Genomic DNA, 15,987 nt, shown 5'->3' with positions numbered 1-15,987 from the left:
ATGAAGGCAAAAATAATTAGTAGAGGTTCTTCTTCCAAGGAACCTGCATGTAATACATCTTAACAACATACTGTAAGATAATTGATCGAGTTGTTTGATAATAAAGGCGTATAATATACAGGTATAACCAGTGCACAAAGTTCCCACTTCACATGGATTCTCATGATGAGCCGAGTACTGCAGTACCATCAATGGTTGTATTGATGACTACACATTCATGAGCTGAAACATAATAACCATGCATATAGGACGGAATGACGTTGATCATTATATATTAGACTGTAAGTGAACAGTGGGTTCTGTGAGCCAAATTATTGGGTGTGGGAGAAATGGCAGCTGTAAAGCCCTGGTTGGCTTTGACATGGGACGTTTTTTTTTATGGCCAGATTGGCTTGAGTGTCTCTGAAACAGCAAGGCTGGTGGAGTTCACCTGACCATCACTGGTGAGTACTTACCACCAGTGTTTTGAGGCAGAGCAAACCGTGAACCAGCAACAAAGACTTTCCCCTTCTGGGAGCTACTTTACTGATGGTTACTGGAGGGCTTTGTCATGTCACACTCTGTGCCATTTACATGGGGAAGAGATGGCATATGGATGCACTGCAGGAAGAAGATGAGCAGGTGGAGGGAATGTGATGCTCTAAGGAACGCCCTACTGGGAGTCCACACCACCTACCCAAAGCGCCACACTGCACAAACTGTTTGAGAATGGTTCAAAGACTATGGTGTTGCACTGACCTGTAGATGATTTGACATGACTGGGATGTATTGGAACAACAATTTCCAGCCAGCACCACCTGCACCACTTCCACCTCGCAACGTACATAGCATAAGAACTGCTGCTAAAATTTGGATCTTTGAGGTTTATTCGACTGTGGAATCTACCTGTGCTCTGTATTGAGTGTAAATCTGTCATTCCTGCACGACCTGTATAACCATATCTCACCTTTGGGTGTGTCTCCGGTGCTTGAGGATGACACAGTGCGGCTACGGTCTGCAGTGGGGCTGATGGGGGAAGGTCCGGCTCCGATGTCTGCCGTCCCAACTGAAACAGGGTTACATGGCTCGGGATCCAGGGGCAAGTCAGGGAAGAGGGGCACTGTACCTTTATGCTGGTCACTGGAGCCGTTGGTCAGCCCTGGCTCAGCCAATTCCCCGTTATACATTTCATAACCAGAGCTGAGAGAGAGGTCCCTGTCCGTGTAGCTGAGCTCGGACTCCACCAGGGGGCAGAGGAGAGGCTCGGGGGTGGGTGAAGGAGGCAGAGGCGTGCCAGGGTGCTGTCTGAGTCCCTCAGAGCCCAACAAAACATGTCCGTTGGTTTTAGCTGAATTTGTTTTATTGTTCTGGGGTTTGATGAGGGAGGTGGTGTCTGTGAGGAGGTCAGCTGTCGTGTCATCATCCTCATCCTCCTCTTCCTCCTCATTCTCATCATCCTCCTCCCCATCCTGCTCCTTGGAGTCCTCTTCTTCCACCACTATCTTTACCACTGCTTTGCTATCACTCTTTGGCTCCTCGGCCTCATTTTCCTCTGTCCCAGCCTCTTTAACCTCCTCCTCCTCCTCCTCCTCTTCTTCCTCTTCTTCCTCTTCCCCCTCCTCCAATACCTTTTCTTGTGTCTCCCCCTCTACGTTCTCATCCTCTGTCCCTTTTACTCCCTCCTCCTTTTCTTCCTCCCCCTCCTTCTGCTCCACTTCTGCTTGTATTGAATCTCTATTACCTTCTTCAGAGGTGGGGGGAATAGGGGCATCTTTTTCAGCAATAGGCGTGGGTTCCTCTTCTTCATCTTCTTCTTCTTCTTCTTCCTCATCCTCTTCTTCTTCTTCTTCTTCCTCTTCGTCGTCCACCACCTCCTCATCTGGGTCATCAACAGGGGTGTGAGGTGCCTCACTCTGCTCCTGGGGAGGCGCTGCACCTAATGTAAAGAGAACAGCGGAAAAACAGGCAGGAAGTGGGTGGGAGGTGACATACAGTGAGTGCAGTCAAAGACAGTGTAGGCAGAGAGAAAAAAGATTTGAGAGAAAGACGCAAAGGAAAAAAAAGAAAAGAAAAGTATGGGAATAACGGAGACGGAGGCTGGAGGAGGGAGACGTGCAAAGTGTTTTTCTTTCTTTTTTTATGTGAATCAGCCTGGCTTCGCATGTAAAGGAGGACTAGTGTGGGCTGAGTGGCTGGAGCCAATCCACATCCCTTTCATTCACAGACAGGCTGCACAAACCTGCACACACACTCACATGTTCTCTTAAGATACAGATGTGCTCTGCTTCACAAAAAAAAAACCTTTCTAGCTATTGACAGCCTGAATACAGTAATAAGAACAAGTTATACTGCACATACTGTATTCCTCAAAAATTTCTTCACAGTGTTTCCTTAGAATAAAAAAGTAAACGAACATTAGACCTTTCGTTATCATCCGTTATCATTAAATTCAACTGTAAGAAAATCTTGGTGTGAAATTAAGTTTTAATTAACTAAAAAAAAAAAAAGGCAGCAACTGCATATGAATGTGACAAAGAATATACTTCCTAAGGTGAGATAAGTGTCAAAAACAGGATTTAGCCAACACAGATTTTCTGAGTCCAACCCCTAAATTTTTTCACCTGGACCTCATCATCTTCAATCTGTACTAATTTATTTTATTCAAAAACAAACTGATAATCGTCCACTGAACTGCCACCTCGTCTCACTTCAAATGAGACAAAGTGGCAATTAAGTTCAGTTTAGCTGTGCTGAACAAAAAAAAAAAGATGTCGTGATGATTCAGGGATCTGAAACTAGGCTGTGATCTCTGATCAAAATCTCTGAAAACAGCCTGAAAAAACAGCCCGTGTGACAACAATAAAATGACAAATCAAAAGCAAAACAGATGTGACAGTAAATGTTAACTATCAACTTAGAAATGAGCCAAGTCAAACAACCGTTTTTAAGCACAGGCTGAAGCAAAATTTGGACCCAAAAAAACTCAAATGACAATAAAAACACGAACGTACAAAACTCACACGAGATACAATACAAACACAGAATTTGTGTCTTCAGTGATGTTGTGAAGGGTCCATCAGTGGGAGATTATCAAGATACACAATAACATCTGGCTATTAGGAAAACAAAATCAAAAACTTAAAAATTTGTGTTAAAATCTTTTTAAAATATCAAATACAAAAAGGTTTACTTCTGGAAAATGTGTACAATGTATTGGGCCAGACTTTCAGAGGAAACAAAACATTAAAAGACATTTTGAATGTATTACTTTGTGATCACTGAAAGATTTGAGGAAACAGAAAAAGGAAATTCGTCCTCATTTTTCCTCCAGTTTATACAGCGAACACTTTGTATTTCTGTCAAGCCTGACTATCGAGTCCCATTCTACTCTCACCTCGTTTATCACTGGAATGTGGAAGGAAGTTTTAACTTCCTGGCACTGATCACTCCTTAACGTATCCATGTAGGAAACACAGACATCGTATCTGTCACGCTGAAGCGACGAAACGAGATTCATTCACGAATGTCTGATTGCGATAAGGTGATTCACAGTATCTGCCTACTCGGAAACACCTGCACCTCAGGAGAAAAGGAAACTCTCACATGACTCACATGTATGATTAGTCAACCTGACGGGCCTTTCCCTCTCTCCTCCCTCCTCATCCTCATCTTCGCCATCCTCCTCATCGTCGTCTTCGTCGTCGCTTTCTCCCAGGGCCATGCTGGGACCCAGCTGCGGTGTCGGCGGCTGCAGCGTGGAGGGCGGGTTGTGTTCAACGGCACCTTTTTCGTCACTTTCTTTGGCTTTCTCCTCTTTTTTCTCAGCCTCCCTCTCCAGGGCTTCGATCTCCAACATCCGCCTTTCCAGCAGCTCAGCTTGCCGCTTCTGTTTCTTCTTCAGCTTCTTCTTCTTGTTCTTTGAGATCTTTCCCACCTTGGATGGAGGGGGAAAAAAAGGTCAAAGGGGAGCCAAAAATCTAAAAGCAAAGGGCGTAATCCAGAGATAAAAAGATGCTGGATAATGATTTATATAGAGTGTCCACTAACACCCTCACTGTATATTGATGGCATATACATACTAATTATGCTAGCGGATCAAGTGTTTGTAAATTCTTCTAATCTGACAACCTGTTTTCTTAAACTAGGCCATTTTATTTTGTACCAGAATTCCAACACTGTAAGTTACTGCATGTAGTCTTTTTTCCTGCTTTTCGGTAGTGTGGGAAAAAAAAAACCTGATGTCACATTCTTAAGTGCACAAATCAGGATTTAGCAATATCTGAATTAAAATCCAGAAAGGGTCAAGTCACCGCTTGTTAATTAAATCTAATCACACACATGTTTCTCTAGCCCCATTAGTTACAATTTATTGAACAAACTGAGCTAATACCTTTGCTCATAAATTTAAAACAGCACTAAAAACTGCCCCTTTTGAAACCTCTTTGTGAGCTATGAACGTGAAGCTATGAAATTCTGTTTGCAGTGTTGACGACAGAGTGAGAGTCACATTTTGAAGTGGCTACTCCTGCTCAGAAGATGGCAAGTATGCATCTTGGTATTACAATCCAACACCAAGAAGTAGAATAAGAGGTTTCCTGTTGGTTTGGAGGCGCCCGACATCGCTTTAATTATTTTTATGAGAACGTATCAGTATCTTCACTGTTCTAGCGGCTGTGCTGGTCAGACTTTAGAGTGTAACCCCCCCCCCTCTCTGTTTGTGTGTTGAATATGTTTGTGTGTGTTTTCCTCTCAGTTCATACTCACATCAGTTGTACTCACCGGTTTGAGCTGGGGGGCTGTGCTAACTGACAGAGAGAAAAACAACAATAAAATCAAGAGGTTTCATCAAAACATCACACATGCCAGTCATCAGCTTTCAATGCATTCATCAGCACTCGTGCAAGCTCCCTTTAAAGGCCTGATGTGTGAAGAGTCTGTGTGTGAGGGAGAGAAAACTGCCAACAAATAATTAGTGAAAAAAAATCCCTTCACACACTCACCGCCTCGAGTCAATAAACCTTGAAGGACTTACTGTAAAGTGAAACGTGAAATACTTCTGGTTCAAGTCTCACGTGCTTCCAAATATATTAGCAAATTAAGCAGGTTCGGTCTTTTACATTTTGAATTTGGCTGTCATCAGCAGAAGGGTTTCCACTTTAGCAGCTCAACGCGTAAGAGTGCATTAAGCTGCATTTCCTGTGGACCCTATATATATATTCCTAAAATAACTTCAGCAAGCTTCAGTAACACCTTGAATACATCGGATCTACATCACCTCCAATGAGCAAGACAAGAGGCTTTACTGTAAAGCACATTTCTGCACTTATGGTAATGTCAAGAAACTCTTACTTACTTTTTGTCACTGATCCCTCTTGTGAAGGCTGGTGGCTTTGTGCTCAACTTTACAAATGTAGAAATTATGAGCAGCGTAAGTAGTTACCCCTACGGCTCAAAAATACTTGACTGGCTGATGCAAGCAACTGACAGCTCATGGTGAGATTCAGCAAGAGGACAGGGTTCGCGTGGAGTTCATGATGACTATTTTTTTTTTTTTACGGGGACTCTATTTTCCTTTTTCGTTTTATCAGAGGAGATGGAAGTTGGAGAGATGGAAAAAAGAAGGAAAATCTTTGTGAAGCAGCCAGAAGGGAAGCAGCTGAGAAGCAAAAAAGGCTCATCTGTGACCCATTTATTTTTCAGTGTAACAAGCATGTTAGGGGATTCACTTTCACTGCATTTGTTGCAAATGACAGTTTTGAATGAACATCCACCGGTTTTCCTGCCACACACATCGCAGGTGTCACTTTTCAACTCACGTCTAAATTACCATGAAAAAGCGAGACACACACGTCATTGCATGCATGATTTTTAGAGCATTTTGCTGCCAAAGTTCTCCACAAAGTTCTAATTTGCTGATTTTTTCCTTTTATTCTTAGTTTACCACCCAAAATTAACTACATTTTCTTTGGAAAGAAACCACCAATAAGGGTTAGGGTTTTTTTCTCTCTCCCTTTTTATTTTATATCTTCCAGACTTCTTGCTGAATTGGAAAAGGGGATTGTGCCACTCCTCTCTCTGTTTAGTTTATCTGACAACAAAAGCTGCTTAGCTGAGCATAAAGACTGCAAACACTGGGAAATACACCTGGCGGCACCTTGAAAGCTAACAAGTCAACACATTAAGCCACAGTTGTTTAATCAAAGCTTAAAATCTAGGTGCACGACAACAAGTTTAGCCTGTTCCCAGTGCTTGGATTAAGCACGTACAATTCCCAAAACACTTTCCTTCCGAATGCAAATCCTATAAATGCATGCGGCTACCTGCTGATCCGGATGGCGGTGGGGCTCCAGCTTTCTGCCATTCTGTTGCCTCCATGGCCATACGCCTAACAAAGACGTCATCTACGCACATCAGGATGTTTTCTGGTTTGATGTCCGTGTGGATGATTTTACACTTTGTGTGGAGGTAGTCCAGACCCTGCAGCACCTACCGACACAGTCAGATAAACACAAACAGTAATAGTGTTTTGGCACCTTTATACTCATTCTCTGCCGCACTTCTCCTCCTCACTCCTCTCCTCTTTCTCCAAGCCATGTTCACCAAATCTTTAAACACATGTCAGCCTCTGAAAGCAGAGGGTATACTGTTAATGCTTTTTGTTTCCCCATTTCTTTCATTTGTTTCTGTCTAGAGGCTTTGGGACTGAAGTGGGAAAGCCGTATCATTTATTCTCTATCCATTCTCTGAGCAGCTTGTGAGCAGCTGATGGGGGCTGAAAATGCTCAACAACTTCACATGCTGATCAGGTGGCTGGATGGGGAAATGCTTCCAAGTCTTGCATCGCAAGATAAGCGCATTTCCTTATAAACAAGCCACCCTTTTGGCCTCTTTTAAAGAACCAATTAAACCAATACCACTTTATCAGTGCAGAAGAAGAATACTCGTACGGCTATAGCTGACAGAAATAATAGAGGACCATCCCGTTCCACATACATAACGACATTATGAAACACATTATCTACACATCTGAGCCACTGCATGACTTTGGCAAAAATATTTTTTCTATCTTGTACTAGCAAACCTTATGTGAGAAGCTCTAGAAAATAGAGGTGAATGAGTTCAGAATCATCTGGATTATTGACTTCGATCAGAAACAGATCCGAGTTTGTGAGAGCAAAGGTTATTGTGTCTGAGAAAGTGATCAATATTCTAATAATCTATAATCTAATTAATAATTTGAGCACTATTTCTATCAAGGGAGAAGACGTGGAGGTGAAGATATAATGGAGTTCACCTGGATAACAAACTGAACTGGCAAAACAACAGAGAGGCTGTTTACAAGAGGGAGCATAGCAGACCCTACTTCTTGGCAAAGCTTAGGTCCTTCTGTGTTTGCAGCTAGATGTTGCATATCTTTTATGAGTCTGTGGTGGAGAGAGTGCGATCTACTTTGCAGCCATCTGATGGAGCAGCAGCATCACAGGCAGTGACTCAAAGAAACTGAGTAAACTGATAAAGAAGGCTGGCTCTGTGCTGGGGACTGCCACTGAGCCCCTGGAGCTGATTATGCAAAGATGATTGTTGGAAAAAAAAAAAGGACGATACCGCAGACCCTTTATTGAACATAATTATCAAACGATGATGTGTGTTCAGTCAGACTTCTTCAGTGCCATTGCAACATTCCTGCACACAGCAATAACCATACACAATGACCTTTTTACAGGGAAAGGGAAACTGTCTTCTCTCTCTGTGCTGCAAAAATAATAAAAATAAATAATAATAAAAAATAAATAAATAAAGTGTAACTCCTTCCCAAATATAAAGCTGATTCAATATGCTTATGAACTGATGTCAGACGTCAACAAGCAACATGGAGTATTTCAAATGATAATATGAGATTTAAAAAAGTCCAAATTAGAATATCATTGTACTATTTGATGCATTTCACTGGTAATTTGGTTAGACATAATTTGATCTAATGCTGTGTTGCTGTTTTTGTTTGCTGTTAAAAAGGTAATTAGCTTTTTTTTTTTGCCCCTGCTGTGTGCATGTGGCGCCCCCATGCAAAAATAGGAACACTCCATTATGAATGGACCTTTTTTCCAAAGCAGACAAGGAACTGCTACTTTGTCGTCACACAACTGTGTGTAGTATGACACATGGAGTCATACTACAGCTGATTTCCCTGGGCTTTAACCTTTTTCAGCTAATAATGTTTCATAATGTGCAGTAATATTCGGAGAGAAACACCCCCGTTTTACTAATGTAGTTTAATCATGCCAATCTACACTCTCGTCATTAGATGAACGTAAGATCCTAATTCATAAAAAGGATATTTTTTTCAAATGATGACTTTTTTTTACTCATGTATACAAGGTGCCAAACTGGGGTCATTTAAAAAATAATGGATTGCAGTGTTCAGGTGCTGAAATATTGTAAATTTAATGGAAATCACTGTTAACACTGTTTAACCAGACACTTGGTTTGTGTACGTCCTCACCTGTCTGATAATGCTCTTGACACATGGCAGCGGCAGACCTTGATAGTTGGATTTGATAATCCATTTCAGCAGGTGATGACCCAGCACTTCAAACACCATACACACATCTGGTATGCAGAGTCAAGGACTCACATTATCATAACTCTGAAACTCGACAGAAACACACGCGCACACATACACATTTAGGATACGTATGCCGTTGACTCCAGAGATCTTGAAGTCGTCTATCAGTTGAACCACCATGTCCTTGTTGGGATCGCTGGGGTCGCTCTCTCTCACCTGGAGGATGACACGATAAAGAAGATATGGTAAAAGTGGCTGGAAGAGGGAGGGAAGATGAAGGACAGGCAGACACAGAAAGGGTTTGAAATCAGATGAGTCAGAAGAGAAAAAAAAAAAAAGGAAAAGACTGCAAGAGGAAGAAAAGAGAAGAGGAGAGGAGAGGAAGGGCGGAGAAGAAATAAATGTGGGGGGGGTGTTGAAAATTTATTCGAAAAATTCTACAAATGACAAGCAGAGCTTTAGTGTTCCATGTAAACAGGAAGGAGAAGAAAGGAAGAACTAAAGATGGACGAAGCGTGGGGCAGAGAGGTGCGATAAAATGAAATGAGACATACAGGAAAGACAAAATGCACAAACAGACGTCAGGAAATCAAAGGAGTCAGATTCTCACACATCGCAGCAGTTTGATTTCATCCAGGGCCGTCTCTGTGTAGTGTTGGGCGCTCTTCACCACCTTCATCGCCACAAAGTTCTTCACTCTGTAGTCAAACACACACACATAAGCTAATCTTATACTAATATTCATACAGACATGTTGTCATATCCATTAATGATGATTAATCACCCCCACCCCCCCATCAAGCAACTTTACAATAAAGGGCACTAGTGCTACAAAAGTTCTATAAGACTACGAAGTGACAGTGTGCACAAAACTACATTCAAATCTAGCATAACACTCAGCACTGACTTAAACTAAAAGATAAGCTGAAGAAAAGAACAAAGAAGTAAAACAAACCATTCACCTAACATGAATTTGTGCACGTTAAAGAGTTAAAGAAGAGTCTGTGGCCACTGTACAATTGTAACCCAAATCTAACTTATTAGTGTAATTAACACCTGTGACATGAGTAAATGAGGTTACGTGTGTGTGTGCACGAGTCGGTGAAAAGTGACACTGGGCTGGTGATACTGTCGTCCATCCATCTTGGTTGCCACGTGAACGCAGCAAACCAACGTTATAGTTCAAACCGATGGCTTTGTTTCCAGCGCAGGGCGGTGTTAGTTGCAGCTGTTATTGTGGTGATGTTCCAGATCCTGTCAAAAGGTGCTAGCGGGGTGTGTGTGTATGGTATATGTGACGAGTGTGTGAGCGCAAGGTGACGTGAAGGACTGCAGAACATGAGTGCTTTTTCTGGGTTGGGACGTGCATACGATGTCTATTCGAGGGATGAACAAGAAAAGCTATATTATGATGTGAATGGGTGTGTGACTCACTGTATGTCCCAGCATAGCCATACGGTGGAGAAGTGGCCCCACCCGAGCTTCCTGATCACATGGTACCTCCCGTTGAATAAATCCCCGATCTTCACCGGATGGTATCCTCCTGAGAGGGATCAAGCAGGAGGAGATGAAGGTTACTGGTGACTGTATTTAATAACGAGGCAATATCATGAAATTCATAAGAAGAAGAGCCGGAGCACCTGCAGAGAGGTAAGGAGGTCAAACAGAGTAAAGTGTTGACAGAAAGTTTTCAGACCCTCTTAACTTAGTTTAAGACAATTCTCTACAACAACAAAGCAAAAGTGGGTTTTTGGAAGGTTTTGTAAAAATATTTTTGCAGACAAAAATATCACATTTCAGGACTATTCAGACCCCTTGATGTGGCACAACTCAGCTCAGTAACATCTAAACAAACTATTCGGATTAGAGGCCCAACAGTGTTTGTGGAGGAAACGGGACAATGAGCACGTTTTACTATCGTTCATCCATCCTGACAGTAAAACATGGTGCTGCCAGCATCATTGGCTAGTAAGAATAAAGGGAAAGAATTATGCATAGATCCTGAAAGACCAAGCAGATCAATCCTGCTCTGGATCTCAGGCATAGAGCAAAGATTTACACAACATCAAGCATCATTAGGGGTGTGATGAGATCTCATACCACGAGATCTCGCGAGATTAAACTCGACCATATTTCTCATGATTTGTGAGCTATCCAAACTTCTATTTGTGACCTGTGGGGGCAGTAATGCGCCTTTGCTACGTCTCGCCTGCCAGAACCTAAAGAAGGAGAAGGAAAAGGAGAAGAGGAGGAGAAGGAGGGGAAGCAGCAAGCAGCCAGAATGACGTCGGAAAATACCGGTATTTCCATTGAAGATGCCACCGCCACTTTCAAATGGTTTGTTTGGCAGCATTTTGGGTACCCGGCGGAAATGAGAAATGGCAGTAGAGTGACTGATAAAACACGGACAATATGCAGGCATTGTATGAAAATAATGGCGTACACCGCGGCAATTTAGTTTCAATTTGTGGAAGAAGAAGTTTATTAAAAGCTCATGCTTACACCATACATGTAAAGAGTTCTAATAAAACATTTCAAAATGCATGTGCAACTCGGTTAAATAAAAGTCTGTTGGTCCAGTCATGTATTTTGTCATGGTAGTAATCTCGTCTCGTTTTCTTGAACCCAATATCGTGTCTCGTCTCGTGAACTGAGTATATCGTCACACCCCTAAGCATCATGCAGTGAAAACACTGGTAAATTCTGAGAACTCTGTAAAAATAAGGGAGACCTGATAATTACCAATGGTCCCTATTTAGCCGGCTTAAGTTAGAACAAATCTCCCAAAAAGAATGAGAGGTGTGCCGAGCTTGTAGGGTCATTCCAAAAGACACCTATAGACTATATTTGCTACAAAACAAAAGCTTCAACTAAGTTCTGGGTGAAAGTTTTGAATACTTGGGTAGATGAGTTACTTTGGTCTTGTTCTGCAGGTTATTTGAAACCATTTAACATATTTCTTTTTCCTAAAACCTGTTTTGGTTTTTCCATGTGAAGATATTAAGATATGTCTGAAACACAAAACATGGAGAAGTTGGAAGTGTATGTGTAGTGGAAAACTTAGTGGATCAGAACAGTCTGTGTGACACGGAAATGTTGTGAAATATTAAAACAGCTGAGAGGCAGGAAAGCACAGTAACTCCATTCATCTAGTCATGCCAAATTTGTACAGGTTTGCAAATATCCATGCATCCATTTTCTACGCCCGCTTTAGCCAGTTCAGGATCACGGGAGGGCTGGAGCTTAATTAACCCATCATGCATGGGGAGAAAATGCCATCTCCTAAAAGGAAGGCCCGAGCTGAGATTCAAACCAGGAATTGGTAGGTGTTGTGTTTCTGCATTTTAATAATAGTTAGATAGAGGTTATGTTGTTTGGGCCTAGTGACGCCTCCAAAGTTCATGTTGACCTGGGATGTTTAAGTCAATATCTGACACCAGTAGCAACAAACCTCGGTGTAACGCTGGACAACAACCTCAAATTGGATGCACAGATTAGCTCAGTGGTCAAATCCACCTTTTTTCAACTGACCAAGGTTAAATAATTTCTTTATTCGCATCACTTTGAGATTTTAATCCGCGGTCTGATCTGCTTCAGCTGGACGCACCGTCACGCTCTCTCAGGCCAGCGGATCAGTTATCGTTAGTCAACCCAAACACAATTAGAAAACTTAGAGAGGGCCGTGGATTGCAAGAAAGAAAACTAAATATTTAGCTGGCCTCTTATCATTTAGTTACTCAAGACTTTAGCTTTCAGCTGGTATTATTTTTGGGGGTATATAGAAAACTACAGAGACACCTTAAACCATTACATCACATGCAAATTACATTAATTTTGGGGTTGCTTTTATGAAAAGCAACCTACATGTAAAGGAACACATAGGAGTTGATTATGTCAGATGGCGCTGTGTCTGTATTATCAGGATTTTATTAGAGCAGAGCGACAGTCTGGAAAAGCTTGAGTGAGTGGCTGCAAGTTGACATGTGGTCTTAAAGGGCTGATTTTTTTTCAGACCAAAAGAAACAGACAAATATGTCAATGAGAGCAGCTTCACTGGGAATTCAGCTTTATTAAAATACACTAGCACTGTTTTTGCAAAAAGATGGCGCTTTGGTGCATGTGCAAGAGCACCCAGGCCCATTTGAGTGTAGCTGAGGGAATACATGCAGGAGAGAGAACTCAGTCCTCAACCACATTATCTGGATGTGTTAGCGCAGATTAACAGCGTAATTATTAATAATTAGTTTTTTTTCTAAGGTCATGCAAATGTGCCTGCTAGCAAAATACATATGCACCCTTCTGCAGTACAACAAATTGTGTTTTAAAGTTCCTTTAAGGCTCACAGTCATAAGATATTAATGATTCTTGGAAACTGATATCCCACAAATAAATGTTCAAATACAGCAGACAGGAGATGTGATCTCTTCTACTCTCTGTTCGTCTTTAAAGGCTCGACTGTGCTTCCTCCAAAACAACATCTAAATCAGGAGTTTTCCTACACAGAGCTGTCAGGAAGAAAAGCTTCTCTTTGTGCTCTTGATAGTGTTGGATTATGGCAGTGATGTAGTTTCCATCTCATTACAGCTAAATAAAATATTAAACATGTTGCAGGATCTTTTCCTGGGAGTTGAAAAGTGAAGTGCTGCTCTCCTCTGTATTTACAGAGTGGCGCATCACTTGGACATACAGCCGCGTGTGAGTGACAGCACTGAATGTTTTAAAAAGAACGTCTTTATCATCCTGAGCCACTGCAGAAAACTAGGCTGCTCTATTCTGGAAAGAACCAAATAACCTTGAAAGTCTGCGAATCCCAAAAGGATAGAGGGAGAAATGAGGGAAGAGGAAAACCAAACACAGACAGAAAGAGAGAGAGGAGACACCGTGGAACAGGGCAGCCACTGCGGAGCTCTGTCGGACAGATGTAGAGAGTAGAAGTAATGGTTTGGGACAGACTATTTCAGCGTCTGCTTGCGTATAGTTCTGACCTTTGCAGTAGTCCGCGGGGTCCTCCTGCTCCTCATCATCGGAGCCCAGGATCTCCTCCTCCGGCTCTGGGGGCCCTGCCGGCTCAGGGGGAGGTGGAGGAGGTGGTGGGGGAGGAGGCGCGGTCACTGGGGCTTTCTGCTGGGTCTCAGGTCTGTGAACACATCAGTGGGCCAAAAATGTAAAAACTATATCAGAAGTCAGCCTGCCACCATGTGAAGATCCGAGGTATACAGACACTGGTCGTTATTCCTGCATCCCAAACAGCTATCTAAAAGAATAACAAAAGCAATACAGCAAGCTTGCACAAGGAATATAAATTGTGATCATTAGTACTGTATAACATAAAAAAAATGTCTGAACGGATTTGTCAGATTTTGATTAAATTGCAATGCTGACATTAGTTTGTGAACATCATCTCAAGAACTTCATATGTGTGATATCATTTCTAGGGAAAACGAGCTCTAATCACTGTCACTGTGCCAGAGTTGGACAATGATTCAGTTTCTTGTTACAAGAGAGAAACGTTACGAGATCAGTATGACACATTTGTTGAAAATGGCATTACACAGAGTTGCCATATATAAATACAATAAACTAAAATATCCGTAAACTCTAACTGTGGGATTATCTCAACAGAATCAGCAGAAAAAAATCAAAACCATCCAAAATCAAAGAAGATATTCATTGTAATTCTAGAAAAGATTTGCACTTTTCAGCATTCATTTCCAAGGACAGTCGACAACCACGTTCCAATTAGAGCAAAGTCCATAACTGCAGTGGACTAATCTTTAGAAAACACAAGCAACAAGACAAAAAAAACACAATCACAACAAGTTTTTACACTTCAAACAGCCACAGATTAACAGTCATTATTAGTTTCATCATTTTTAAACCACCTGATCCACACTATTCGCCCTCTGTGGCCTCTGACAACTCCTGAGGGAAATATCTAGCTCTTTAGGTGCTAAATGATCCACTGTGTCATTTGATGCTGGTAACATTACCCAGTAGGCTTTTATTGCTTTCTCTCTGCAAACAGTGGCCTACTATTGTCAAAAATGCCAACATGAGAGAGGACAGTGTACAAAAAAGGCTAAGTTTGAGACAGTTTAAAAAAAAAAAAAAAAAAGAAGAAAGCTGAAACTCTCAATCCTTGTCAAGCTTTAGATGATAATTCTCTCAAGATGCACCACTAAAAGAGCTCCATATCGTATCTTACGGTGACTAAAGTAATCATTGTAATAAATACTCTTTTTCTGGAGCTGTGTTTTTATTTTCTAATCAGTTGACTTACCCCACAAGTTTATAATATAAATACAAAAATATGGTGGGAATGTAATAGCAGGTGAAGTGCGCGCTTTGTGCTCGGACTAGATCAAATCAGAAGGAGCTCTCACATTCAATCTGACATTTTCTTATATAATCTCAAAGAAGTCTCCCCCTTATAAACGTTCAGTGACATCAATTGAACTACAACTGAATTACCCCACGAAGAGAGGTCGACAAACACCACGTACTCAGCGTCACCGCACGGCATCATCAAATGCTAAATTAACACGCACACACACACACACACACACACACACACACACGAAAAAAAAAACAACTCAAACACAAAGTCGGAGCTTGTAAGGAACTATAAAATTGCGGTCACAGACAGACACACGATAGAGCCTTTTGGTGTGTTGCTATGGCAACTGCAGGGCGAGGGGGTGGTGTTTGTGAGAGTGTAAGTCTGTGTGTGTGTGTGCATGTGTTAAAGTGGGGGTCCTAGACTTAAAGTATCAACCTGGTAGCAGGCCAACACACACACACAGCAGAAGTTAAAGAGGGCAGATAACTTGGCATAGAGATTTCATTGCTATTTTACAACTCCTTCTATTCTTCCCTTTTTTTCTCCCTCACACACACACACACACACACACACACACACACACACACTAGACAGCTGTGTCCTTGCAGCACGATGCTACTTCTTTACCAAAGCAGTCACGTAAGGTGTCATCATCAAATCTATAAGCTCAGTGCTTTTGTACAACTCATCTTGCCACTGGCTGTACATTTAGCTCCCCATAACTTCCTGGACCCGAGCCGAAAAACACAAGGTAGCACAGAATGCAGACGAGCAGACGAGGGACGGTGACAGAATGAAAAGAAATCAAGCTGGAGAACCACCGCAGCAGTGTTAAAAAGGTGTGGAGATAAAGAGAAACACGGCAGAGGAAGACTGAGAATCAAAAAGGCGAGAAGAAAAAGGGAGACGAGAGAGAGGCGAAATCAGATGAAAACAGCAGCCACAGAGACAGGTGGAAGACAGCATGAGGTAGACAGACGGAGGGAAAGAATAATCAGTAAGACAGAGAAACACAGAAAATGCAGAACGAGTTCAGGAGACAAATACAGTTCCCACAAACTAACACACACACACACACAGAAAAAAGGGCAAACAGGCAGAAATA

General features: G+C 41.9%; 1 protein-coding gene across 4 annotated transcripts in view; it reads right to left on the bottom strand.

Moving 5' to 3' along the window:
• srpk2 (SRSF protein kinase 2) overlaps positions 1–15,987 on the bottom strand; it is a 60,026-nt gene that overhangs the window by 10,623 nt on the left and 33,416 nt on the right. For all 4 annotated transcript variants that reach the window (XM_072386244.1, XM_072386243.1, XM_072386245.1 and 1 more), the window contains 9 exons: positions 13,528–13,679; positions 9,977–10,085; positions 9,153–9,240; positions 8,671–8,758; positions 8,480–8,586; positions 6,300–6,465; positions 4,744–4,784; positions 3,592–3,913; positions 947–1,915 (listed from right to left, as the gene is read on the bottom strand). In XM_072386244.1, coding sequence (XP_072242345.1) covers positions 947–1,915; positions 3,592–3,913; positions 4,744–4,784; positions 6,300–6,465; positions 8,480–8,586; positions 8,671–8,758; positions 9,153–9,240; positions 9,977–10,085; positions 13,528–13,679 — 2,042 coding nt within the window. The remainder of the gene's footprint in view (positions 1–946; positions 1,916–3,591; positions 3,914–4,743; positions 4,785–6,299; positions 6,466–8,479; positions 8,587–8,670; positions 8,759–9,152; positions 9,241–9,976; positions 10,086–13,527; positions 13,680–15,987) is intronic.

This window comes from Leuresthes tenuis, unplaced genomic scaffold (genome assembly GCF_036924035.1).
Source record: "Leuresthes tenuis unplaced genomic scaffold, fLeuTen1.0.hap1 SCAF_5, whole genome shotgun sequence".
NCBI lineage: Eukaryota > Metazoa > Chordata > Actinopteri > Atheriniformes > Atherinopsidae > Leuresthes > Leuresthes tenuis.
This window is presented reverse-complemented; position numbering and strand designations above follow the sequence as displayed.